Source organism: Rhinolophus ferrumequinum, assembly GCF_004115265.2.
Source record: "Rhinolophus ferrumequinum isolate MPI-CBG mRhiFer1 chromosome 15 unlocalized genomic scaffold, mRhiFer1_v1.p scaffold_54_arrow_ctg1_1, whole genome shotgun sequence".
In the NCBI taxonomy this organism is placed as follows: Eukaryota; Metazoa; Chordata; class Mammalia; order Chiroptera; family Rhinolophidae; genus Rhinolophus; species Rhinolophus ferrumequinum.
The window spans coordinates 858,634-883,744 of NW_022680357.1; the positions used below are offsets into that span (position 1 = coordinate 858,634).

At 55.2% G+C, this 25,111-nt stretch overlaps 1 protein-coding gene and 1 pseudogene across 1 annotated transcript; one reads left to right on the forward strand and one right to left on the reverse strand.

The window, feature by feature from the left end:
* The first annotated feature begins 13 nt into the window (after positions 1-13).
* On the forward strand, positions 14-18,469 carry MVP (major vault protein). Its single transcript, XM_033101113.1, has 15 exons — positions 14-243; positions 5,968-6,129; positions 6,325-6,520; positions 9,832-9,955; positions 10,049-10,180; positions 11,020-11,114; positions 11,396-11,632; positions 13,102-13,383; positions 14,165-14,409; positions 14,498-14,695; positions 15,733-16,119; positions 16,891-17,007; positions 17,162-17,288; positions 17,792-17,980; positions 18,204-18,469. Exons 2-15 carry the CDS (start codon positions 5,981-5,983, stop codon positions 18,420-18,422), a joined length of 2,697 nt encoding a protein of 898 aa, XP_032957004.1. The 5' UTR covers positions 14-243; positions 5,968-5,980; the 3' UTR covers positions 18,423-18,469.
* Positions 18,470-19,471: 1,002 nt separating this feature from the next.
* On the reverse strand, positions 19,472-22,906 carry LOC117019871 (60S ribosomal protein L4-like; annotated as a pseudogene).
* Between the last annotated feature and the right edge of the window lie 2,205 nt (positions 22,907-25,111).

The following is a 25,111-nucleotide window of genomic DNA, read 5'->3' on the forward strand; positions in this document are numbered from 1 at the left end:
GTCTCTCCCCCAGAAGCCAGCTGGTTCTGAGTAGGGGATTTCTGAGCACCGAAAGCGGCAGTACCTTCAGCTGCCGCCAAAGCCGCCAGAGAAGAAAAACGCAGCCGCTTCGGGGGCCCTTTAAGTGCCCAAGCCCCACCCCCAGGCCGTCCCTGCCCCACCCTGCCGGGAAGTGTTACCTCCTGGGCTGGATGCAGGAGGTGCCCCCATCTGCGGAGTCTGCAGGCAGCCACACTTCTGCTTGTGAGTACTTGGTAGTGGCCCCGAAGCCCCGAACCAGTGTGGGGGGACCTGTGTCCCTCAGGCTTGCTCTCTCCCCCTGTCCTGCCGGCTAGGGCCTCCCTTCTGGGGCAGGTGGGGCCTCTCTGAAGCCCAGGGGAGAGAAGGTGGGTAGAGGCTCGGCCTTGGAGGTGTTGCTTTCCTTGTTAGAGTTTTTTGTGTCTTGAATTAAAGGTAGATCATTTTATGATCTTGCCAACACTCCTCGGCCCCCAAATCTCAGCCTGTCTGACTTCGAGCTCTCACATCAGAAGTAAGGTACAGAGGAAGCTTCACGGGTGCGTTCAGACTCCCTCCTGGAGTTGCTGTGCTCATCTTCCCCGTCCCCCTGGGGACCTGGGCTCTGGCCGGTCCCCTCGTCTCAGAATGCGACTCGTCCCCATTGAGATCTCTTAACGCTGCCAGTTGTTGAGGGTTTCATGCCGTCCCACTCAGGACTGTGCCAACTATAGGCCTAAGGCAGGCTTAACTTCCAGAAGGTGTGGAGTTTGGTGAACAAGGCGTTTCTGTCTCTTTGTGAGGGGGAACTAGAAAACAGGAAGCTCATTTGGACCCACCAGCCTGGTAAATGTGGAGCTCGTGGATCTCAGGAGTAAAGCATGGAGGCGTGGGGGATGGTAGTTGAGGCAGAAGTGCCCTGCCTTCTTCTGCTCCCTGCCTGGGGAGACCCCTGGGTTATGGGGGAAAGAAAGGCTGGCTGTCAGGAGGGGTGCCAGCTGACTCCCTGGGAACTCCTGCCTCTTTCCGCCCTTGGCACACAGCCTGCCCTGGGGTGGTGCTTTCTGGGCAGGGCAGCTCCAAAGCCGCGAGCAGGTGGGGCCGCCACCTTGTGTGAATGACCCAGGGACAGCTGAGGGCTCCTTGGTAACAGGCCTTGTTGTTGAGTGCTGCCCTCCCAGGTTGCAGAAAACCCTCACCTTTGAACTGTAATTGGCAGTATCCCCTGGAGAGTACCTGGCCCCGCCCAAGCTCTTGCTCAAGGTTTAGAGTCTTACGGACATTTGTGCCTGAGAAGCCACGCGTTTGGGGGCTCTGCAGACCACGCCCCAGGGGTGGAATTCTGGCTTCGGCCTTTGGTTAAGTGACCCTGAGCAGGTTCTTAACGTCCAGCTCCTTGTGAGGATTAAATGACTTAATAAAAGGTACTTAACATAACACCTGGGACAAATTGAATTCTTGAATAAGCGGAGTTGTCTGGGAGCACTTGCCAAAGATACAGGCTCCAGAGTCTCTCCAGGAGGCTTCAGCCGGGGAGCACTCCCAACCGAGTCCCGTGACTGGGCGACTTGAGAAAACCTCCATCCAGATCAGGGCTTGTGAAGCCCAGGTCCTGGGTCACTTCAGTGATTGGCACTAATTGTCCCATCGGGGAAGTCCGGTGGCGGTAGGACCAGGCCATCCTGATTGGGCAGAGCTGCTCTTCCCATAGATAAGATTTTCCTAGGAAGGAAAGTTCAAATGTTTTATGTGAGACAAATCCTGAAGAACTTCCACTGGCGTCCGGTGACGTGGGAAGTAATTTCCCTAAATTTCCCTAAACTGGGAAGCGGTCTGATGAAAACAGCCTCCGTGCAGGGCCCGAGTCACGTGACTCTTGCTTCTCTACACAAACACTAGAATGTTGAAATCAGTGAAGGGAGACAAGGTGAGCACCTGTCCGTGCCGAACTTCACGTGTGTGCGTTTTCCTAAGAAGCTTGATAAAGGTGATGGTCACTGATGTCCAACTTCAGGCCTGCCTGGACCACGAGGGCAGGGCTTGAAATGAGGGGCTCGTGTTGGCCTGGCCTAGGGGTGAAGAGGCTGGGGGGGGATCAAATCAAGTGCCCTGCCCTGGAATAGCTGTGTGACAACTCAGTTCTTGCTATTATATATATTTGAGTCAGCTGCAGAGCTTTTAAATACAGCAGTGCTTGGACCCCACCCAGACCAATTAAATCAGAATCCCCAGAGGTGGATGGTTTTGAAAGATCGCCAGGTAATTCCATTGTAGACCGGGCTGGGAATGGCTGCCTTAGACAAGAGCCACTTACGCTCCAAAGTGCACCTGGGGTTTAGTTAATTTAAGTCCCTGGGGTTTAGTTAAGACGCCGACTGATTCAGCAGCTCTCAGGTGGGGCCGGGGAGTCCCAGTTACTAACAAGCTTCCAGGTGAGACCCCTGCTGATCTCTGCAGACCTACACTGTGTGTCTGGTCGCTTAGGCACCTGCCGTTTAAGACTCACTGTGTTAGCTACTCACTATGAGCCGTGCAGGTCTGATAGGTCATGACTTGTGATTCATTTCCTAATGCAATTTTGCTGTAGCATAAGGTGACTTTGGAGCCATGATACAGGTGAAGATGCCTCTGAACTAGAGGATGAACCCAGCTTCTGCTGCATTCCGTTCTCTGCTCATCCAACCCCCCAATCCCTCTTTTCTTTGTGTGTGGCCTGGGGGGGGGACATATGCCGCCAGGAAGCTGCTGGTCTCAGGGTGAAAGTTGATTGATTCTTAACAGGAGCCACATGACATTTGAGGGCAATGGGATGGAGCCGGTCTGGACATGTACCCAGAGAGCAAACTACAGGGCAGATCTCAGAAGCAGGCACTGAAGGGAGGACTGGGGGTGTTGGGGGAGCGGGGTCCAAACTCAGGTCTGCGCAGGACCTTCCAAAGGTCAAACGGCAGCACAATCCTTCACCATTGTCTTTTGAGGGCCCTGATACCAGTGGAAGTAAAATGCTCTAACTGGAAATGTGACCTGCTAAACCACAGAAGTCTAAATCTTAGATTTGTTATGAACATGCTGCCCAAGTCACATGGTTTCCCGGATCCCGAGAAGCTCTGTACGGAAACTCACTAGTGTGGATGGTCGGAGTGGAAAGGCTAAGCCTGTTCTTGGGTGAACTTGGCAGGTGGTCCGGGGGGAGGGCACAGCACAGATGGGGGTCAGCGACAGCAGACAGGTCTTGGTACTGGAACACGGGTAGTTGGCAAGGGCGTGGCCCCGGAAAAGGCCAGATCAGCTAGAAGGATGACTATCAGCTGAGTCACTGAACAGGGTGAGGCTGTTAGCCCCCCTGACTGGGCTGGGCCCAGCTGGGGTGACCAATGGTGGCGAGTCATTGGCCGTAGGGGTGACTCTACGTAGGGGTAAGAAGGAGGTACTGGAGGCTGTTTCCGGAGCCTGCTCCCTTGCCCAGCGTGGCCTTCTAGAGCTCATAGCTTCCCTGAGGTGCCTGCCAGCCAGGTCCACACTTCCACCTATAGCCCAAGCTCTTCCTCTCCCTCCATGTGGCTTCCTGGCCAGGCTTCCACCCGCAGAAAACCTGGCAGAGGAACAGCTGCAAAAGACTTCAGTTGGCTGCCTGATGCCCCTTTTTTGCTGTTGTAGCCCCACAGCTGGGACGGCCCAAAGCTTGCCACCTTCTCGACCAGTAAAAAAAAAATGAGGGTTGAAGCTGAGATGCCAGATGAGATAGGGAGCCTGGGGACAGAGGGGCTGGGTCACATGCTCTACACGGACAGGGAAGACCTCAGGCCACTTCTTGTCTCAGCACTGAGATACACAGTGCTTCTGCGAAGCCAGGCTGTGTTCCAAGTGCTTAATGGTTAGTTAGCTCAGGCCACATAACTGGAAGATGTCATCCATTTCCTGTTTATTGGCAAGGAACCAGGTATAGGGAAGGCAAGGACTTGTCTAAGGTCACCCATCCAGTAAGGGCCAGAACCAAGATCCCGGCAGTCCCAGCCCCTGGGCCGGGGGGAAGGAAATAAAGGTCCAGATGAGAGCTGGGGGGAACAGAACCCTGAGAGTAGAAAGCCAGCCCTGGTATTTTCAGACACTGCCTGAAGTCAACAGAAGGGGGAGCTCTGGCTTTAGAAAAGCCACTCTTCTACAAGTTCAGGGAAAGGCACTTCTCACACAAAATGGGCAACAGAAAAGTATCAAGGTCAAATCCTATACATACAAAGTTGCAAGATAAAAGAAGGAGGAGCAGAATAACATCCTCTGATGCGGAAAGTGTACCAGGAAAACAGATCAAAACTGTAACCTCTTGGAAAATGAGGGAAGAGCTAAGGCAACAGTGCAGGGCAGAGAAGCAGCAGATGAGAACTGGAGGGACACCCAGGCAAGCTGTGATCTGCACCCCTAACCGTGTGCCGTGCTGCTGCTGGAGAGACGGCCAGACATTCCATCAGGACCCGGACTGCCACTAACTTGCTGTGTGGTCTTGAATGACTCATTGCCCCTATTTGGGACTTAGAGCTACACTGTTTGAATGGGATCACTCAGCCACACTTGCGGATTTTAATGAACATTTAGTTCTTCGGTCACACTAGCCATATTTCAAGTGTCCAATAGCCACATGTGGTCAGTTCAAAGACAGCACAGAGTTAGGATATTTTCCCATCATTGTAGAAAGTCCAGTTGGAGGACACTGAGTTGGGAGGTTTTACACAGGACTCAGGCCGGTAATGTGAGCGCAATGGCCCAGGTGTAGGACTGCAGGGCTTGGGGACTGTGGTAAGCGGGAAAGCTTGTGTCACAGCTAAAGGGCACAGCTGCTGCATGGCTCTAGCCAAATCTTCAAGAAATGCGGGGGTTGGGAGTTTGTGAAAACTCCCAGTTTCTAACCCTCCACATTGACATGTAACAGCTTACGTAGATCAAATCAGACTCCTTGGGCCTCGCCGTGGTCTGTGGTGTTGGGGCTCCTGCTTCTTTTCCTGTGCCAGTTCTCTTTCCTCCTTTCTTCCCATTTCTCAGGTTGGAAGCTGGATGAATGGTGGAGTAGGTGAGATGCCACCCCTTTCTGGTGGTAGCTTCAAAAATGTGTCACCAAAGTCTCAGACACAAGGCTTTGAATTGCTTAGTAAACTTGGTTGCCTTTGGGTGACTCAAAGGCATATGTCTGAAGCCCCAGAGGCAGTGAAGCAGGGATGGAGGTTAGGTAGCAGGTGTGACATTTCTGAACGGCCCAAGCTGTTCGGGAACCACGTAGGATTCAGGGATGGGTGGAATGCAGTACTCATTTGCCCCTTTCCCCTTCTCACCCACCCTCACCCTTGAGAGCAGGGAGATGAGGGGGTGAACAGACCAGAGAGAAAGGGGGGAAGGGAGGGACTAGACTACTATGTGCTATTTCTAATCCAGCTGATGTTCCAGAAGCATCCCTGAGACTTGCTCATGTCTGAACAGTTCCTTCCGGGGCTGCTTAAAGCCCGGGGCTGGGAGGGCCGCAGGCAAAGATCATGCAAATATTCTTGGGCTATGGGCTAAGGTTTGAATAGCTGGAATGCCAGCTGAGGCCCTCAGGATTCCCTGAAATAGAGGCAGTCTGCCCCCCCTTCACCCCTCCCTCCATACACACACTGTGCTGGCCAAGGCCACACCAGCTCCAAGACGGAGCCCAGCTCTCCCTCACCATGGGGTTGGAGAGTGGGAAAGTGTTGATCTAAAGCCCCTTCCAGTGTTGCAGGCAGCTCTGGGAGGTAAAGCTGATGCAAAGGCCGGACAGGATTGGCCCGGAACCCTGGGCTTCTGTGCTTTTCTGCCTCAGGCAGCTCTTGGCAGGGGTGATGTGGGAAAGAGCAAGGAAGAGGTGGGAATGGGGGCAGTGAATAATAGTTGGAGGAGGAAGAAGAGCCCGTCCCCTCATCCCAGACCCCCGGTGTTCATCTTGTTGTATTTTCTCCCCACCAGTCTGTCACTCTGGATGCTGCCCTGGGCTCAAGTTACCATGGCGACTGAGGAGTCCATCATCCGAATCCCCCCGTACCACTATATCCACGTGCTGGACCAGAACAGTAATGTGTCCCGGGTGGAGGTCGGGCCAAAGACTTACATCCGGCAGGACAATGAGAGGTTGGTGTCCGGGCTGGGCTGGGGGGGGCGTGGGGCTGAGCAGGTCCTGCTGGTCCTGCTGGCACCATCGCCCATCTCTTGCTTGGATTGGCCCTCACTTGGGCGACGGGGAGCTTTCACTCCCATTCACTGCCTCCTCTGGGAATGGAGGTGGGGGTTCCCTGGGTCCTCACACCCTATCTCACCCTCCAACAGGGTCCTGTTTGCCCCTGTACGCATGGTGACTGTCCCCCCACGCCACTACTGCACAGTGGCCAACCCGGTGTGCCGGGATGCCCAGGGATCTGTGCTGTTCGATGTCACAGGACAAGTGCGGCTCCGCCATGCTGACCTGGAGATCCGGCTGGCCCAGGAACCCTTCCCCCTGTACCCAGGGGAGGTATTAGACAAGGTATCTGTCTTGCCGCCCGTACCCCACTGTACCTCCCCCCGTACCCCACTGTACCTCCCCCCGTACCCCACTGTACCTTCCCCCGTACCCCACTGTACCTTCCCCCGTACCCCACTGTACCTCCCCCCGTACCCCACTGTACCTCCCCTGTACCCCACTGTACCTCTCCCCGTACCCCACTGTACCTCCCCGTACCCCACTGTACCTCCCCTGTACCCCACTGTACCTCCCCCCGTACCCCACTGTACCCCTCCCCGTACCCCTCTGTACCTCCCCGTACCCCACTGTACCTCCCCCGTACCCCACTGTACCTCCCCCGTACCCCACTGTACCTCCCCCGTACCCCACTGTACCTCCCCCCATACCCCACTGTACCTCCCCCCGTACCCCACTATACCTCTCCCCGTACCCCACTGTACCTCCCCGTACCCCACTGTACCTCCCCCGTACCCCACTATACCTCTCTCCGTACCCCACTGTACCGCCCCCCCGTACCCCACTGTACCTCTCCCCGTACCCCTCTGTACCTCCCCCGTACCCCACTGTACCCCTCCCCGTACCCCTCTGTACCTCCCCCGTACCCCTCTGTACCTCCCCCGTACCCCACTTTACCTCCCCCGTACCCCACTGTACCTTCCCCCGTACTCCACTGTACCTCCCCCCGTACCCCACTATACCTCTCTCCGTACCCCACTGTACCGCCCCCCTGTACCCCACTGTACCTGCCCTGCTACCTTGTCCTAGGGCTCCACACTGCCTTCTGGAGTGAAAACAAACTGGGGCCATGGAGGAGGCAGAGGCAGCATTGCCTCAGTGTCCCTCCTCTCACTTTTCCCAAACCTCCCGCTCCTCACGTGCTGCCCACACAGACTTGCCCTGCCTAGGAGAGCTGCCAGCCCAGCTCAGCACCTCATCAACCAGGCTAGAGGAAGCACTTTTTTCAGTCACTGTCAGGTGCTAGTGGGCTGTGCCAGGGTGGTGGGCAAGAGAGGGCCAGGCTCAGATGGGATGGCACCGGAGCCCTGCACCTGCGCCCAGGCCTGGGCCCGAGACGGCGGGCATCCCACCTCTTTCCATACTGTTCTGCCTTCCCCTCCTTGCCCGTTTATAGTCTTCCCACTTATTCGTGTGTGTGTGTGTGTGTGTCCATGATTATTTTATGTTGTGAATCCTGGGAAATTCTTTTCAATCTAGTTTAAACAACGAAAGGAATTTGTTGGCCCATCCACTTAAATAGCTTAGGTGTAGTTTCAGGTGACATATGCTCCACAGTGGAAAAGAAATCTCCGTTTCGCATCTCTGGCTTCTTGGGGTTGGTCCGATGTGGAGGCAGGCTTGCTCCTGGGGTCCCAGGATGGCCGTCAGCAGGGTCACGGCCACGGCCTTCCTTGTTTGTGCCCATTAGGAAACAGTAGCACCCAGGGCTCTGGCAGAGGGACAGCAACTCGGGAGGTGTTGGAGACATACAGGGGGTGGGGACAGATTGAGAGAGTGGCCTTGGGCAGGTCCTGGAGGACAGTTGCCATTTTCCCTGTGTGGGGTCCCCTCCTGTGCGGCCGGCAGCTGGGTGCCATCTTTCCTATTTCCCATTTACTCTCCGATGGCCATTTGCACTTGTTCTGCCCTGTTCCTTCCCAAGCCCTGCCGCCACTGAACTCACTCTGATGAAGCCCCAGGACGTCCACACTGCAGGTCCAGCTGACAGTCATTCTGTGTTTCACAGGCCCCGTCAAACACACCCATGGTTGATCAGCTGTCTTGTTAAAACACGTCTTTATGTTTTGCTCTGTGGATCTTTCTTCCATCTTAGATGCCTCCCCCTCCCTGCCCTCTCAGCCTTCAGTTTCTTTCCTGAATCTCCTGGGTGTCCTGTTGTGCTCTCATGGCCGTGACCACTTCGCCTGTGTTGAAAACACCCACCCCTGTCCCTTCACTGCCTTGAGGAAGCCCTGTCCTGGGTGTCTCACCCACCTCATACTGGATATCCAAACGAACACTCTCCCTGACTCCCAAATCTCTTGTTCTCCCGTATTCCCATGCTTCCTTGGTGACACTACTGGGGACCCAGACCCCCAAGCTGGAAGCCAGCCTTCAAAGGCTTGAGGGAGGCACTGGAAGGAGACACGGTTGGTGGGCAGGAGACCCATTAGGAAAGTATTTCCATCATCCAAATGAGAGGTGTCGGTGGCTTGGATGAGGGCAGAGGCGGGGATAGATGAAGGTAGCCTGGATTCGTGACAGAACAGATAGGAAGTCGTGACAGCAGACGTGGGAGGTGAAAAACGACTCGTCCCATAAGTCTCCCCTCCACCTCCTCCCACACCTTCGTATCAAAAGCTGGCTCTTCCTTTGAGCCCCAGTTCAGATGATTGCTGAGGGTCTCCCCAACTTCTCCGTCACCTCATCTTCTGCAGGCTCTCTCCCTTGGCACTGCCCACAGTTTGCTTAGAGAGAACGGTCTGTGTCTACATCTTACCACCTGCTGGAATTTAATCTCCATGACGACGGGGGTACGCCCTGCCCCGCCACAGCCGGCCGAGTGCCACACACACGTAAGGTGTGTAAGAAGGGCGTTCCGGGCAGTAAGCCGCCAGCGTTCCCTCCCCCCAACCCACTGTGTGGTCAGTGGGTAGAGGAGTGTTACTTGACCTTCCCTGCCCAGGGCCACCTCTGGGGAGTAAGCAGAAGGGAGGCGTCACTAGAGACGGAGGTTCGAGTGACCTCCTTACTAGTCGTGTGACCTTGGCCATGGCCCTTACCTCTACGAGCCTTTCTTTCCTTGCTTTCCTGCCGCCCTCAGATCAAAGATCAAGTGAAGTCCTTTCCTGATGGAAGGAGATGTGTTGCCTGGAGAACCATGGCTACCGTATGGCCAGGAGGCAACCTCGGAAACAAAGCCACATGCTTACGGGGTGCCTGTTCTAGCAGTTTCTACCTTCCCACCTCCTTACACTTTCTGGAGGGCCCCAGTGCTCACTAGGGCTTGAGATAGTCATTTATTCAGCTCCCCAGTTATTTCTCCCACGTCTCCCATCAAGCCCTCAGTTTCCCGTCTACGTTTCTGGTTCAGAACAACTTCGAGGCACTCTCTGTAGAGGACAGTGTCCTTGGGTCGTCGGCAGCGGTGTCCTCTTATTCCGTCAACTCTCTTAGTTCTTCAGACCAGATGGGACAGCCCCTGCCTTGTACGTTCCACGCTGGATCTTATTTGGGCCACTTAAAGATCGATGCTGTCTCGACTCACCCCCAGGCATCAGGATTGACTCGGGGGTCCTGACGCTGAATGCCCACTCCCCTTCTTCCCCTCTTAGGACATCACCCCACTGCAGGTGGTTCTGCCCAACACCGCCCTCCACCTTAAAGCACTGCTGGATTTTGAGAATAACGACGGAGACAGGGTCGTTGCAGGAGATGAGTGGCTATTTGAAGGACCTGGTAAGTGCCTTCCATGGATCCGCCGTCGGGGTCCGAGGCTTCCTGCCCTCCCGTCACAGCCCTGACCTTCACCTCTGCCTCATCTTCCCCAAGGCACGTATATCCCCCAGAAGGAGGTGCAGGTCGTGGAGATCATCCAGGCCACAGTCATCAGGCAGAACCAGGCTCTGCGGCTGAGGGCTCGCAAGGAGTGCCGGGACCGGGACGGCAAGGAGAGGGTGACAGGTGGGGTTTTCCAGGGGCCCCGAGGCTGGTGGGGAGGCTATGCTTCCATTGCTGGGGACCTGGGGGGGTGTTGGGGTAAGTGCTTCCCCGGCATCTCTTAAGCTGGGGGGTAAGGGGAGCTGCCCACAGTTGCTTCCCCCCCCGCCCTTACCCAGGCCCTGTCTGGACCCTGAGCCTGCGAGCGTGATCATGTGACAGGTCTCTTGCCTCTCCCCACCCTTTACCATGAGCTGGGGTCAGCGGCCATGTCTGTTTCTCCATCAACAAAGCAGGTGGCAACGGCATCTGACAGATGTGGATTAAACGACATCTTTCAGGCAGTGCTTGCTTACTCTGTGCCAGCTGTGGTTCAGAACATTTTACAAATAATTACTGGGTCCTCAAATAACCTTGAGTCGCTACTATTTCCGTTTTCCATATAACAGAACTGAGGTGCAGAGATTAGCTTATTTGCCTGGGTTTATGGCCCGGAAGGGCAAGGCTGGAACTGGTCCCCGGGCCATCTTCCTTCTCCAATTAACTAAACAACACCTACAGCTCCAGTAGAGGCAGACTGCTGCCCATTTAACGGGAATGGAAGAGCTGGTCTTTGGAGGTTAGGGAAGCCATAGCAGGTATTGGCATAGCACTTAGAAGGGCGTCTTCTCGGGAAGGGTGACTTTCCCTCTATCCTCAAAGAAGGGAATAAATCGCAGGACACTTGTCAGGCCCTTGAGCCTGGAGTAATGTCTTCTCCTCACCTACAAAGAGGTGCGGGTCCCCTGTTGTTTACGCTTTGGGAAGGGGTGGCTAGGGAGCAGGTTGGATGACCTTGACCTTGACCTCTGCTCTTGGCCCAGGGGAAGAATGGCTGGTCCGCGCCGTGGGTGCGTATCTCCCCGCAGTGTTTGAGGAGGTTCTGGATTTGGTGGATGCCGTGATCCTTACTGAAAAGGTTTGTGCTCTGGGGGGTAGCAGGTAAGGGACCCTCGGGTGGGGAACGCTCAGAGTGGCAGAGATAGTAGCAAGTACATGGATGGAAAGACAAGCACTATTTCTAGGGCCACCTGATAACCTGAGGAGTCTCCTGAGTCCTCTGAAAGGGTTAAAAAGTCCTCAGTTAATAGGACCTGTCACTGACACCTGGGAACATCTGGGGGGGCCAGTGGACTTCCTGGTCCCCTGAGGATGTTGAAGGTGGGGTTACTCCCAACACCCCGACATCTTGCTCTTCAGACAGCCCTGCACCTCCGGGCTCGGCAGAACTTCCGAGACTTGAGGGGAGTGACCCGCAAAACTGGGGAGGAGTGGCTGGTGACAGTGCAGGACACAGAGGCCCACGTGCCAGATGTCCACGAGGAGGTGCTGGGGGTCGTGCCCATCACCACCCTGGGGCCCCGCAACTACTGCGTCATTCTGGACCCGGTCGGCCAGGATGGCAAGAACCAGCTGGGGCAGAAGCGCGTGGTCAAGGTAAGCGCCTCCACCCCACCCCCTAGAGGCCAAGTGCCTGCGAACAGCACCAGGACCTTGGACCTCTGTCTCTTTCCTCTAACCCCCCCACGTGCATGTTCTGGAAGCGCCATGCTTGTCCTGGCTCCTGTGCCTTTGCATACTTGGTTCTAATTCTGAGACACTCACCCTGACCTCCCGGTGGCCCCTGACCTTGAGTCACTTCCACCTCTGGGAGCACCTCCTGGGCCTGCCCCGGAAACTCTTTCTCTCATATTTCTGGAAACTCTGTCATCCTACATCCCGACCCTTTACCTCATCCCCTCTCTGAACTATACAGTGGACCAGCAGGTGTCGGCGATTTTTCTCTGGAAAGGGCCAATGGGTGATGTCGGGCTTTGCGAGTGCAGTGCTGTCACACTGTGAAAGCAGCATAGACAATTGGTCAGCGAACGCATGCCGTTGGGTTCCTGTAACGGTTAAGTTGCAAAAACAGGCAGGAAATGTGGCAACAGCCCAAATGTCTATGAGTCAGTTGATGAATGGATAAAAGTACTTGTGTTACATCCATACAATGAAATACCATTCAGCTATAAAAAGAACATGAACTGAAGTTCATATGCAAGCTACGACATGAATAAACTTAAACATCACTCTAAGCAAAAGAAGCCAGACGTAAAAGAGCACATATCGTATGACTCTGTTTATATGAGAAGTCCAGAATAGGTAAATTCATCAAGAAAGGAAATCGGTTCATAGATGGTGGAGGGGTCGGGACGGGCAGGAACTGCTACTGGGGACAGAGTTTCTTGTCAGGGTTTCTTGTGATGAAAGTTCTGGAATGAGGGAGTGGTGATGGACAGCTCTACGGATATACTAAAACAACTGAATTATAGACTTTAAATGGGTAAATTTTATGGCATGTGGATTATATCTCAAAGATACATATATTTTTTAAAAAGATGGCAGACCAGAGTTTGCCAATGCCCAGACTACACCATCCCGAGAAAAAGCATGGGAGGAAGGAAGAATAACAATAGGTTAGTTCTTAGCTGTTGAACTCGTGACAATCCAGGTTCACAGAACATTTTTTTTTTTAACTGGAGAATATTGGGGAACAGTGTGTTTTTCCAGGAGCCATCAGCTCCAAGTCAAGTCGTTGTTTTCAATCTAGTTGTGGAGGGCGCAGCTCACTGGCCCGTGTGGGACTCGAACTGGCGACGTGGGTGTTATGAGCCATGTGGCACTGCGCTCTAACCAACTGAGCCGACCAGCTGCCCTCACAGAACTTTTTAAGAGTAGGTTTGACCAGATGAGATCTGCAGGCACTTGTAGACAGCCAAATGGTCCAGATAACACTCCAGGTAGGGCTAGGGAGGGTGCTTTTCAGGGTCCTGTCCTCAGTACAAGCCCACAGTGGCAGGGAGCTGGGGGCCGTGCCAGCGGAGGCATTGGTAACCCTGGCTCCTAACCGCGTGTCTCCCCACTAGGGAGAGAAGTCTTTTTTCCTGCAGCCGGGAGAGAGGCTGGAACGAGGTATCCAGGATGTCTACGTGCTGTCAGAGCAGCAGGGACTGCTGCTGAGGGCCCTGCAGCCCGTAGAGGAGGGAGAGGACGAGGAAATGGTCTCACGCCAGGCCGGTGACCACTGGCTCATCCGTGGACCCCTGGAGTACGTGCCATCTGCCAAGGTGGAGGTGGTGGAAGAGCGACAAGCCATTCCCCTGGACGAGAATGAGGGCATCTACGTGCAGGACGTCAAGACTGGAAAGGTAACAGCCAAGGGAGGGGCACTGTCCCTGCTGTGTGGCCGCGGTGCAGCATTGATAGCAGCAGCTGAGGCTGGTAGGTGGAAGGGCATTCTGGGAAATACTGGCCTTCCCTTTGTCTTCAATATCTAACTTCCAAGTGTAGAAGCCCCCAAGGGAGAAGGGGAAGCAGGTTCTAGTGTGGGATCTCTGCAGATTGGCCCCTGGCATAAAGGTCTGGCTGGGGTGTGGCATGGGAACAGTAAGAACTGACCCCCTCCCCAACGCCCGGATTCTGGTGGAATCCTCTCTCTTTGCCCCCTCACCTGAAACCTTGACCTTAGTTTGACCTAGGACCACATCTCTGACCTCTTTCTCTAAGAATCCAGCCGAGAAGTAGAGCTCAGAGTATGTGCGACTTCTTTCCTGGGACTGCGTCTGTCCCTAGGACACCCTCCACGCTGCCCCCATGAAGGAAAAACTCCAGAAGAAATAATACCCTGCACTTACCATGTGCCAAGTCCTCAGCACTGGACACAGGATACGTCCTTCATTCCTCAACCCGATGAGGGAGCCACCCGTCGGGTCCATTCTGCAGATGAGGAAGGAAGCGCAGAGATGGAGGGCCTTGTCCTAGGTGGTGTCACCCGCGGGTGGCAGAGCTCAGCGCAGCGTCATTGCAGAGACCGTGTGGAACCCCCCCTCCCCCGCTCCACCCTCCCCTGGCTCTGCTCCAGGACGGCTGGGTGGGTCTGTCTCCTTTCACCTTTCCCGGTAACACCCGTGCTTCTCCTCCTCTCTCAAGGTGCGCGCTGTGATTGGAAGCACCTACATGCTGACTCAGGACGAGGTCCTGTGGGAGAAGGAGCTGCCTCCTGGGGTGGAGGAGCTGCTGAACAAGGGGCAGGACCCTCTAGCGGACAGGGGTGAGAAGGGGCTGAGCAAGACCCTTCAGCCCTCTGCTTCGCGGAACAAGACCCGCGTGGTCAGCTACCGCGTGCCTCACAACGCAGCGGTGCAGGTGTACGACTACAGAGCGAAGAGAGCTCGGTGAGGGGGCGGGGCCGGGGGCGGGGCCGGGGCGGGGCCTGTGGTGGCGGAGGCCCTGCGGGTGTCTGACTCCCAGCTCCCTCTGCAGCGTGGTATTTGGGCCGGAGCTGGTGACACTGGGTCCTGAGGAGCAGTTTACAGTGCTGTCCCTCTCGGCTGGGCGGCCCAAGCGTCCCCACGCCCGCCGTGCGCTCTGCCTGCTGCTGGGGCCTGACTTCTTCACAGACGTCATCACCATCGAAACTGCCGACCATGCCAGGCTGCAGCTGCAGCTTGCCTACAACTGGTGAGGGGCGGAGAGGAGGTGGCGAGGGCTGCGTCTGGGGCGGCCCCGGAGAACCCTGAGACAAGAGGTGCCTCCTTGAAGGGCTGCGCTCAGCAGGAGGTCAGAATGCCCGGCTCTATGCCGTGGTCAGAGGGACAGCCAGGGGTTCCTGCAAATCCAGCCTGATGCCCCAGGGGGATGTCAGGGAAGATGTGGGCTCACCTCCTGGGAGCGGGATTTGGGGGACATGAAAGGAGGACACTCCCCAGCTAAACTCCCAGCATGTGTTCAGCCAAACATAACCGCAGGATTATAAAAAGATCTAACAAAGCTGGTGGGAGTGGGTGGGAGTGGGCAGGTGGTGCAGAGCCTGTGCTCTGGGGCCCCCTGCCTGGGTCTGCACCCAGCCCTGCCGTTTGCTGGCTCTGGACCTGAGCAAGTGACTTGGAGCTTTCCTCAGTTTCCCTGTCTGTAAAATGAGGATGGCACATGACCATCAATGTCACAGGCTGTCAAAAGGAGGCAGTGAGAATCAGACCCCATGCCCTGTGCGTGGAGCTCGAATGGCTGCGACTGGAGCTAGGGACGACGAGTCACACCCAGAAGTGATGCCCCACAGCTCCCAAGGAGGTGTTCCTCACCTCTTGGCTGGGTGGCCGGAACTGTGACAGGCAGATGGGGTGCTGACATCTTTGGGGTGCTACAGCATGATGGTTAAGAGCGTAGACCCTGGAGCCACCCTGCCTGGGTTCAGCTTTCTGGCTTGTCACATATTGTGTGACTCCGGACCTGTCCTTTACCCTCTCTGGACCTCTATTTCCTCATCTGTAGAGTGGGGATCATACTCCCCGCCCCAAGGGAGGCTGAGAGAATGAGATGGGGACACTTGTCAGTGTTGAGGACCTTGCCTGGCACATGGGGCGAGGGGGAGTGGCAAAGCGGGGCGCTCAGCATTCCCTGTGATGAGAGACGCGGCCGGCCAGCCAGGGTGGCTGGCTGTGGGACTCCCACTCAAAACTGAGGGAAGTGCTTCCCTGCTCGGGCCTCTTTGCTCACAGGCACTTCGAGTTGCTTGACCGGAAGGACCCCCAGGAGATGGCTAAGCTGTTCTCGGTGCCAGACTTCGTGGGGGATGCCTGCAAGGCCATTGCGTCCCGGGTGCGGGGGGCCGTGGCATCCGTCACCTTCGACGATTTCCACAAGAACTCCGCCCGCATCATTCGCACGGCCGTCTTCGGCTTTCAGAGCCCAGCGGCCAAGGGGCCTGACGGGGAGGCCCTGCCCCAGCCCCGCGACCGGGCCGTCTTCCCCCAGAACGGACTGGTGGTGAGCAGCGTGGACGTGCAGTCGGTGGAGCCCGTAGACCAGAGGACCCGGGACGCCCTGCAGCGCAGCGTCCAGCTGGCCATTGAGATCACCACCAACTCCCAGGAGGCGGCTGCCAAGTGAGTGAGGGCAGCTGCCCACCATGCCCACCGAGGGCCAGACCTGCCCTGTCCCCGTCTCCAGCCCCCTGCTGGGCCCTGGATGGCATGGCGTCCCCTGATGGTCAGCATGCTGTTATCCACAGCAGACGGGGTGGCCCATGTCATGGGTGACTAGATGTCATCTTGCTCCTGTGGCTTCTCGCTTTGTGCTAGAAGTGGCTCATTCCTGCTGTCTCCTGGCACTCGGGGTCCAGCTCAGCCTCCCTCACCTCACCTTCCAGCCGCTCCCGGGCTCCTGGCCCTCCAGCTTCTTTCTGCTCCTTAAATGCACCGTTGCGTTCCCACCCTAAGGCCCTCTGCACTGGCTGCTCCTTCTGCCCCGAGGGTTCCCGCTGGGAGCTCAGAGGCAGGCCTCTCCTCTGGCCTCAGCCCAGACGTCCCCTCCTTGGAGAGCCCCTTTTCTTTCTACCCTAACTAAAGCAGTATCCTCTTTGCCAAGTCGTTATCGGGTCACCCACTTTCAGGGAACTTGTGTGAACTCCTCATTTCCTTGTTTTTTCCCCAATGGAAGGCAAGTTGTGTGAAAGCAGGGGCCTTCGTCAACCCTGAATTCCCCTGAGCCTACAGGCCAGGCTCACAGGGCACACACGTCTTCCGTTTGCATATTGAGCTCACCCATGGGCCAGGGTCTGTCCTGGGCACCCAGTACATTGGTGGTCCCTGTTCCTGGAACCTCTGTTCCAGCCCTGGCCCCACACCACCATATTCCCTGTCCCCTCTCCCATCCAGGCACGAGGCTCAGAGATTAGAACAGGAGGCCCGTGGCCGGCTTGAGAGGCAGAAGATCTTGGACCAATCCGAAGCCGAGAAAGCTCGCAGGGAGCTCTTGGAGCTGGAAGCGCTGAGGTGGGTCAAGAACTAGTGGAAAAGACAGCTGCCTGCTGAGGGTCTTGTAAAGCAGCTGGTGGGGGGAGCAGGTGTGTGTGTGTGAAAGTCAAGGCCAAGGGTGCGGGGCGGGGCCTTCCCCTGGGTCTTTGCTGACTGCTGCTGCCACCTCCAGCACTGCCGTGGAGAGCACCGGAACTGCCAAGGCGGAGGCTGAGTCCCGCTCAGAGGCGGCACGCATCGAGGGAGAAGGCTCCGTGCTGCAGGCTAAGCTGAAGGCAGAGGCTTTGGCCATCGAGACGGTCAGTGGGGCGGGCGCCCGTGGAAGGGGGAGGCCCCGGGATCTGGAAGAGGCCCAATCACTGCAGTCCCAGGAGGACACCACGCATCCTACCACACAGCCCCGTTCACACAGAAGTCCTTTGCCCTCTATCAGTTCACTTAATACCGGCCTAGAAAGTAAAGACGGTTGTTACACCCATCTGCCGTGTAAACCTGCTCAGATGCTGGCCCGCTTTGTGCCAGGTGTTGCATATGTTTTACATGCATGATCTTAGGTCACGTTTGAAATCCCATTAAGGCAGATGTTATTCCATTTTACAGATGAAGAGGTAGAGGGCTGGATGAAGGGGCCCCCGTGGTCTCTATCTCAAAGGTGGCGTAGCCAGGGTTCACACCTCACTCACTATGAGTTTACAATTCCAGCCCTTCCACCTCAGTTCCCTTGGGCGTGCTGGCGAGGTCACTTGCTGGCCAGTCCCCAGGGGTCACACGATCCAAAGCATGCTGGCTTTTCCCCTTCCAGGCGGCTGAGCTCCAGCGTGTACAAAAAGTGCGAGATCTAGAACTGGTGTACGCCCGGGCGCAGCTGGAGCTGGAGGTGAAAAAGGCCCAGCAGCTAGCCGAGGTGGAGGTGAAGAAGTTCACGCAGATGACGGAGGCCCTGGGTCCCAGCACCATCCGGGACCTGGCTGTGGCAGGGCCAGAGATGCAGGTGAGAGTGGGGACAGTGCCGGGGACGTGCGTGCGTGCGTGTCTTGGGACCATGCTTGGAACCCAGAAGGCAGAGCTGGGGAGGCAGATGCATCTAGAGAGAGGCTGGGGGCAGCTGCACTGTCAGACCAGAATGGATGGCAGCGCATCCTAGAGAGGTGGCCAAGGGGATGAGAGAAGGGACCGAGTCTGACTGTCTTCTTGCCCTTCTCTTGTCCCTTCAGGTAAAACTGCTCCAGAGCTTGGGCCTGAAATCAACCCTCATCACGGATGGCTCTACCCCTATCAACCTCTTCAGCACAGCCTTGGGTCTGTTGGGGCTCGGATCTCAGGCCCCGTCCTCTGCCCAAAAGGCAACTGGGGGGCCTGGCCCCGAGGAAGTCTTGCTTCCCCGGTCCTCTCTTATCCCTCAAACTTTTGGAAGCAGCCATGTCGTCCCTTAGCTTCCTGTGGCATCGAAAAATAAAACTTACAGTTTTGGGCATTTAAACTCTCTCCCTCTTCTGTTCCTTCAATTCTGTGTCACAGAGGAGCTTTCTGTGGGAAATGGGGAGAGAATACCCCTGAAATCTTGAGATCGTTAGTAGAGACTACCCCCATCTGTAAAGTGGAGAGGAAACTGAGGCCGGGAGATGACTAATCTGAAGTCACGCTGACAGGAACACGGCCCCACCTTCCTCATCAGCCAGACTGTCCTTTTGGTCATCAGCTTTCCTAGACTCCAGGCTGGGCAGGGTGGGGCCTGCCTGGCCAGCCCCTGCGATGGCTGCTGCACTGGCAGCACCTCCTTTCACTGCCAGTTCCTCTAGGAGCCCAGCTTGGCTACGGAGCTGTGCAGTCCTAACACTCGGGCTGCAGGTGCGTTCATCCCACCTTCTCCCCACGCCCCGCCCCCGCTCACGCTCACATTGGGAGGCTCCCTTTGGCGCCACCAGCTGGTCACATGGCACACCCGGCAGGCCTGTGCGTGGCACCTGTGCCCATGTCATTCTCAGATGGGGAGAATGATCCTGCAGGGGGCAAGCGGGGTAGGAACTGGAGTGCCTCCCTGGGCTTCTAGTATGGGTTCCTCAAGGGCCTCGAGGGAAGGTCCAGGTGCCATTGTCTGGGCACACAAGTGGAGGCTGCAGCCCTTTGGCCCAGGTACAGCTTCCAGGCTTGCCCAGTCTCTGCTGAGGAAGAAGAAAGATCCCAGGAGTGGAGAGAAGCTGTGTGGCTGGAGGGGGGCAACTCAGCCTCTCTGGTCTCTTGTGAAACAGGCCAGCAGTTTCCCTATAGAGCAAGGTTGATTTTTTTTTTTTTTTAAGATTTTATTGCGGAAAGGGAACAGGACTTTATTAGGGAACAGTGTGTACTTCCAGGATTTTTTCCAAGTCAAGTTGTTACCCTTTCAGTGTTAGTTGTGGAGGGCGCAGCTCAGCTCCAGGTCCAGTTGCTGTTGCTAGTTGCAGGGGGCGGAGCCCACAATCCCTTGTGGGAGTTGAACTGGCAACCTTGTGGTTGAGAGCCCACTGGCCCATGTGGGAATCGAACCGGCAGCCTTCGGCATGAGGAGCACGGAGCTCCAACCTCCTGAGCCACCGGGCTGGCTCTCCACTAATGTCTTGATGTCTCTACATGGATCTCTAATGTCCACCAGCCTTATTTCCTTTCTTCCCTACTGCTGGCTTCTTGCCTGGCACCCCCTTCTCATCGTATTTGGCTTTAGCACTGCTGCTGCTTTATCCCCCGGAACTGGGGGTTCTCAGTCTGGAGAAGAAGGATGTCCCAGGCATGGTCTATGCATATGGGTTTAGCTTCAACATGATTCTCAGGTTTTTCAGTGGATTCTTCTTCAGGACTCTGCGATAATGAATCTTTTCACGTGGTGCTCGGAGAGCTCTTTGGATCTCTGGGCTTTTCCAGATTCTGCTCAGGTCTGTATTGAGCGTCTTGTGCATGGGAAGGTGGTAGTTACTCTTGAGGGAGGCGGCGTTACTCCAAGTGCCACACACACCCTCTAACTTGTGGAAAGCACTTTCGGTCCAAATGCAGAAATGGCTGCCGTGGCCGCCAGGAAAGAGTTTCACAGTGTTCCGTTTGCTTACATTAAGCAGAGTAACTCCAGGGATGTTTCTGAAGGCTCTGATGATGACTTTGTCCTCATTATAGGTGATGCAAGGTCCCCTGTGCTGGATGTGACGACAGTTTCTCCCTTTGCCCTTGCAGCTCTCTTTCGCTGAGAGGTGTTGACCTTTTTGATACCAGCCTTAAGCTTCTTAAGAAGGAAAACAGCTTCCTTGGTCTTCCTGTAGCCTTCAACTTGACCTTCAACCACCAAAGGAAGTTCAGGAACTTCCTCAAGTACGATGACCTTCAGGCACGACCAGTACTGGGAAGGCTGAGGCAGCCAGGGTGGAGCAGATGGCAAGTCCCTTCTGTGTCATGTTCATTCTGTGGTGTCAATGGCGCCAGGTTTCGGTTGGTGCAAACAGGAGGCCTCCATGACACATACTGCCAAAAGCGCTCTGGCCAGAATGGTGAGTCCCACCGCCTGGAACCCTGCGAATTCCAGCCACAGCTCTGCCAGGACCCACGCACGGCTCAGCACTGGTTTGATGACCTGCTAATTCACTGACAGCACAGGGCTGTCTGTTGTTTCTGTGCAAGTTGGTATGAACCAAGTTTATCTGGTCGAATGGGAGCTGTGAACACAGCAGGCAAAGTGGCATTTTTGCCGGATGATTCCCCTGTTAAGAGTACCCCAATGTCAGTGGATGAGCACACGCCCTGGCGAGGAGAGGAGACGGCTACGCTCCTCTCAACCCTGCAGCTTCCACAGGAAAAGAAGGAAACTTCTCTTTAAATTGCTCACATGAAGATGGGTTGTGTGGGGGAGGGAGACAACATCTGCCGCAGTGACAGGAAAACAGGCCTGATGGAAATACAGGGAGTTCCAGCTCCCGCTGGAGCCAGACTCTAAATTAGTCCCCTGGTACTAAATTTATCCTTGACGGTCCCTTAAATTGCCCATAAAAACTAGAACAGTGTGCTCTCGGATGAAGTTCAACACAGCCTGTTTTCTCCAGCACTGGAGCAAATGGCTTTTTTTGGTTGACTACCAGATAAAGTAATTGATTTAAGGACCACCTTGTAAAAGAAAAATCTGTGTCTTTAAACAGCAAAATCACACTCAGCATGGTAAGAGGTTGTTACCAGACCAATTCTGTCTCTCCTGGGCCCACAGCTCATCGGTTTCCCAGCTCCCTTGTACAAAGATGTGGCCATATGACCATGTTGCAGCTCATAGAACACGATGGAAGGATGGGCCCATCCCCTGCCTTCCAAATAAGCCTCCTGTGCGATCCCCTACGTGCACTCTCTGGTTCCCAGCCTGCATGATGAAGCAAGCAGAGCACTTGGAAGCCGTGTGTTGAAAATGGTGGAACCATAAGATGGGAGGAGGCTGAATGCCTGAGTCTCCACATCAAGAGAGTTACTTCCTAGTCGGGGCACGGGTTAGGACCTAACATAAGTTAGAAACTTCTATCATGGTTGGGCCACTATGCACCTTGAGGGTTGTTACAGCAGTTGGGACACCTCTAATCACAGTAGGAGAGCCACCTGAGGGGACAGCGGATTCATGGTGGCCATCTGTGCCCTCTCGGAGGCAGAGCCCACAGGGTGGAGCGAGCTAGTGGGGTGTTGTGAGGACAGAGTCCCAGAGAGCGGTTTCCAGGATCTCGGCCTCACGCGGAAAGGTGCTGGCTCAGGTAGTAGTTGGCCATCAGCTGTTACCAGTTAGCCACTGGCCACTGATATAACTACCGTGGCTGAGCTAGCAAGCGCGGATTGCAGTTAGCAAGGGGTTGTTTGGCAGAGAAGCGGACGGCGCATTGGGATCGTGTGGCTCCTGCTTCCTGTGTCTCCAACCCAGCCGTCAGCGAGACTATAGTGGTGTGACTCCCCTATCGATGGCTCCATGGGTGTTCCTTTTTGGCCTCACTATGTCCTGCGTTCTAGTGTGGGGAGCGGGACCAGAGACCCTGGAGGACACCCCGCATGACAGGTGTCTTGCATGGTGGTTATTCATTCAGTCTGACAGCATATCGTTGAATTCCAGAAAGTTATTACAGGACATATCTTCGTTCGGGCTGCCATAACAAAACACCACAGACGGGGAGGGGGCTTATAAACTGAAATGTATCCCTCCCTGTTCTGGAGGCAGGAAGTCCAAGACCAAAGCATCGGCACAGTGGCATTCTGGTGAGAGTCCACTTCCTGTCCACACCCAATGCCTTTTCCGTGTCCTCACATGGTGAAAGGAGGGAGGGAGCCCTCTAGCCTAACCACCTCCAATGGCCCCACCTCCAAATATCCCGTCAGCCATGAGGGTTTAACATAGGGATTTTACAAATGTTCAGACCATAGCAACACAGGTGACTCCATTGTTTGCCCAGATCAGAATGAGTGACTCCCATGCAGCCTAGCCTTTCCCCACCCCATCCTCCAGGAGGTCCCAGGGCCACCTGAGCCTAGTCTGGACATATAGGCTTGGGCGCTGCAGGTTCTGCCTGGGCTCAGTCCAGCCACTAGTCACGGGGCCCAAGGCACCAGGCCCCCCAGGGCAGGAGCTGTCTTCAGACCTCAAGCAGAGTGAAGTATGCTCCCCTCTCCTCCCCAACTCTCCCTTCCATTTTTCAGACCAGATAGCTGGATTTACATAAATTAGAGACTCCTGTCACCGTAAATGGTTAGGGCCCACAGGGCTTGAGTGAGTGGACACGTCTGGCTGGAGGGGGAGCTGACTCAGAAAGAGATAAGGGCTCCCACCTTGACTTGGAAGCAGGCCAGGGAGGGGGCCACCTGCAGAGCTGGAGCGGCAGCTCAGCAGGAGAATCACTCTCAAGGACAAATCTCTTCCTGCAACCATCTTGCCTTTCGGCATTCGCCCTACAAGTGCTCCCCGAGAGTCCAGATGATTCCTGATGGCAGGACCTGGTTTAACAAATGCCACCATTAAGACCAGGTAGGTGGACTGCTGTGTGTGGCAAATACACAGCCAGCCAGCCAGGTTGGCCTTCCTCTCAGCACCTCTCTCCTCTCTGGAAACTGGGCAGGCAAAGGCTTGTTGTATTGTTTAGGACCCAGTAGAGTATAGATGTCAGGTGACATGAGGTAATATGCACAGAAAGCACTTGGAACAGCGGTTGCTTGTTAGCAGGACAGCATATAGGAAATAAATTTTAAAGTATGTAAAGATACATGTAGACGCGAAGAATTTAGACAGAGATACATAAGCAATGAGTCACAGTGGTCACCTCTGAGGAGAAGCAAGAGCCTGAGGTGGTAGGAGACTGTGTCATCCTTTTGCAGTGTGTGCAATTTCATTTTTTTGACCACGAGAATATTTTACCTATTATTTATTTATTTTTAAAGATTTTATTGGGGAAGGGGAACAGGACTTTATTGGGGAACAGTGTGTACTTCCTGGACTTTTTTCCAAGTCACGTTGTTGTCCTTTCAGTCCCAGCTGTGGAGGGCGCAGCTCAACTCCAGGTCCAGTTGCTGCTGCCAGCCGCAGGGGGCGCAGCCCACCGTCCCTTGTGGGAGTCGAACCGGCAACCTTGTGGTTGAGAGCCCACTGGCCCCTGTGGGAACCGAACTGGCACCCTTCAGAGTTAGGAGCACGGAGCTCCAACCGCCTGAGCCACCGGGCCGACCCTTACCTATTATTTTGAAAGATTCCTTCAGTGGCTCCACGTGGCCTCCAGGGAAAGTCGACTGGGCTCCTTGGGCTGCCCAGTCCCTCCCCAGCTTTCCAACCCCAACCCCCAGCACCTGGTGTTCCAGTCACCTAGGCTCTGATGTTTCTATTTCCACCACTGCTCAGGGTGCTCTCTGGCCTGTTCCCTTGGCTGAAAACCAGCCCTCTCCTCTGCATTAACCCTTCCCGCCTCAACCCCTACCAACTTCCAGTGTAAGATGTCCACCTTCCCCAGCACTTCCGTCCCTGCATGACCACCTCCCCTCAGCCTGTTCCCACCCACCCATTCTGGGCCTTGCTCAGCTGATGCTCAACAATCTGCTGAATCTCAGCTCTCCTGCATGCGAGGGCCTCTTGGCTAAGCTACGAAAAGATAAAATGATAACATCTGCAAAGAATCCCCAGCACAGGATCTGGCGTATGGTAGGCTCAATATCGTTTAAAAAAAACAGTGCCAGACAGCAGAGAAAACTCAGATGATAGCTGTTAGGTACAGATGTCCAGAATGTCTACTATCTGTAGGAGACCGAAAAATGTTTAAGGAACAGTGTGGGAACAGAACCAGGAGTGTAGTTGCCAGTCTCTCGACCTCACGTGGAAAGGAGCTGACTCAGGTAGTAAATGGCCATCAGCTGTGGCTAGTTGGCCGTCAGCTGTAACCAGTGAGCCACTGGCCACTAATATAACTGCGTGGCTATGCTAGCAGCAGATGAGGGCTAGCAAGAAGATGGTGGCTGAGCTAGCAAGAGCGGATTGCAGATGGCAGAGAGGTGTAGATTGCAGTTAGCAAGTGACGTTGGTTGTCAGAGAGAAGTGGACAGCAGGTTGCAGATCGCGTGGCTCTTGCTTCCTGTGTCTCCAACCCAGCCGCCAGCGAGACTATAGTGGTATGATTCCCCTATCTATGGCTCCGTGGGTGTTCCTTTTTGGCCTCACCATATCCTGCGTTCTTATGTGGGGAGTGGGACCAGAGACCCCGCATGACAAACAGTGATTCTCGATGTTCTCAGGAAGACTCTTATCACCTGAAGTTTATTAAAATCGCAGACTTCTGGGCCCATCCCTAGAGATTACCACTCTGAAGGTCTGGTGCAGGGTCCAAGAAACTGAATTTTAAGAACTGTCCCACAGGTGAGCTAAGGACCGCACTCTGAGAAATCAGCTGCTCTGTTTGTGAGTATTAGTAAGCAGTTAACGATATTCCAGGTTAAGGTCAATCTTGACTGTAGGGAGAGAGAAGGACCAAGAAAAGGCAGTGTGCCCTCATGCAGTTTCCATTCTAGTGGGGACAGAAAATATTACGTATACAAATAAATGCAGACAGCTGGTGCCAGTGTCACTAGCAGGTGAACAAGACATGGCATGAGCTTGGGTGGCAGGGCGGGC

Bases quoted from the DNA above. Each gene is read 5' to 3' on its own strand.
- MVP (XM_033101113.1), top strand. From the start codon at position 5,981: ATGCTGCCCTGGGCTCAAGTTACCATGGCGACTGAGGAGTCCATCATC. The intron at 13,384-14,164 runs GTAACAGCCAAG...TCCTCTCTCAAG, and splicing joins AGGACGTCAAGACTGGAAAG to GTGCGCGCTGTGATTGGAAG. The intron at 14,696-15,732 runs GTGAGGGGCGGA...CTTTGCTCACAG, and splicing joins CTGCAGCTTGCCTACAACTG to GCACTTCGAGTTGCTTGACC.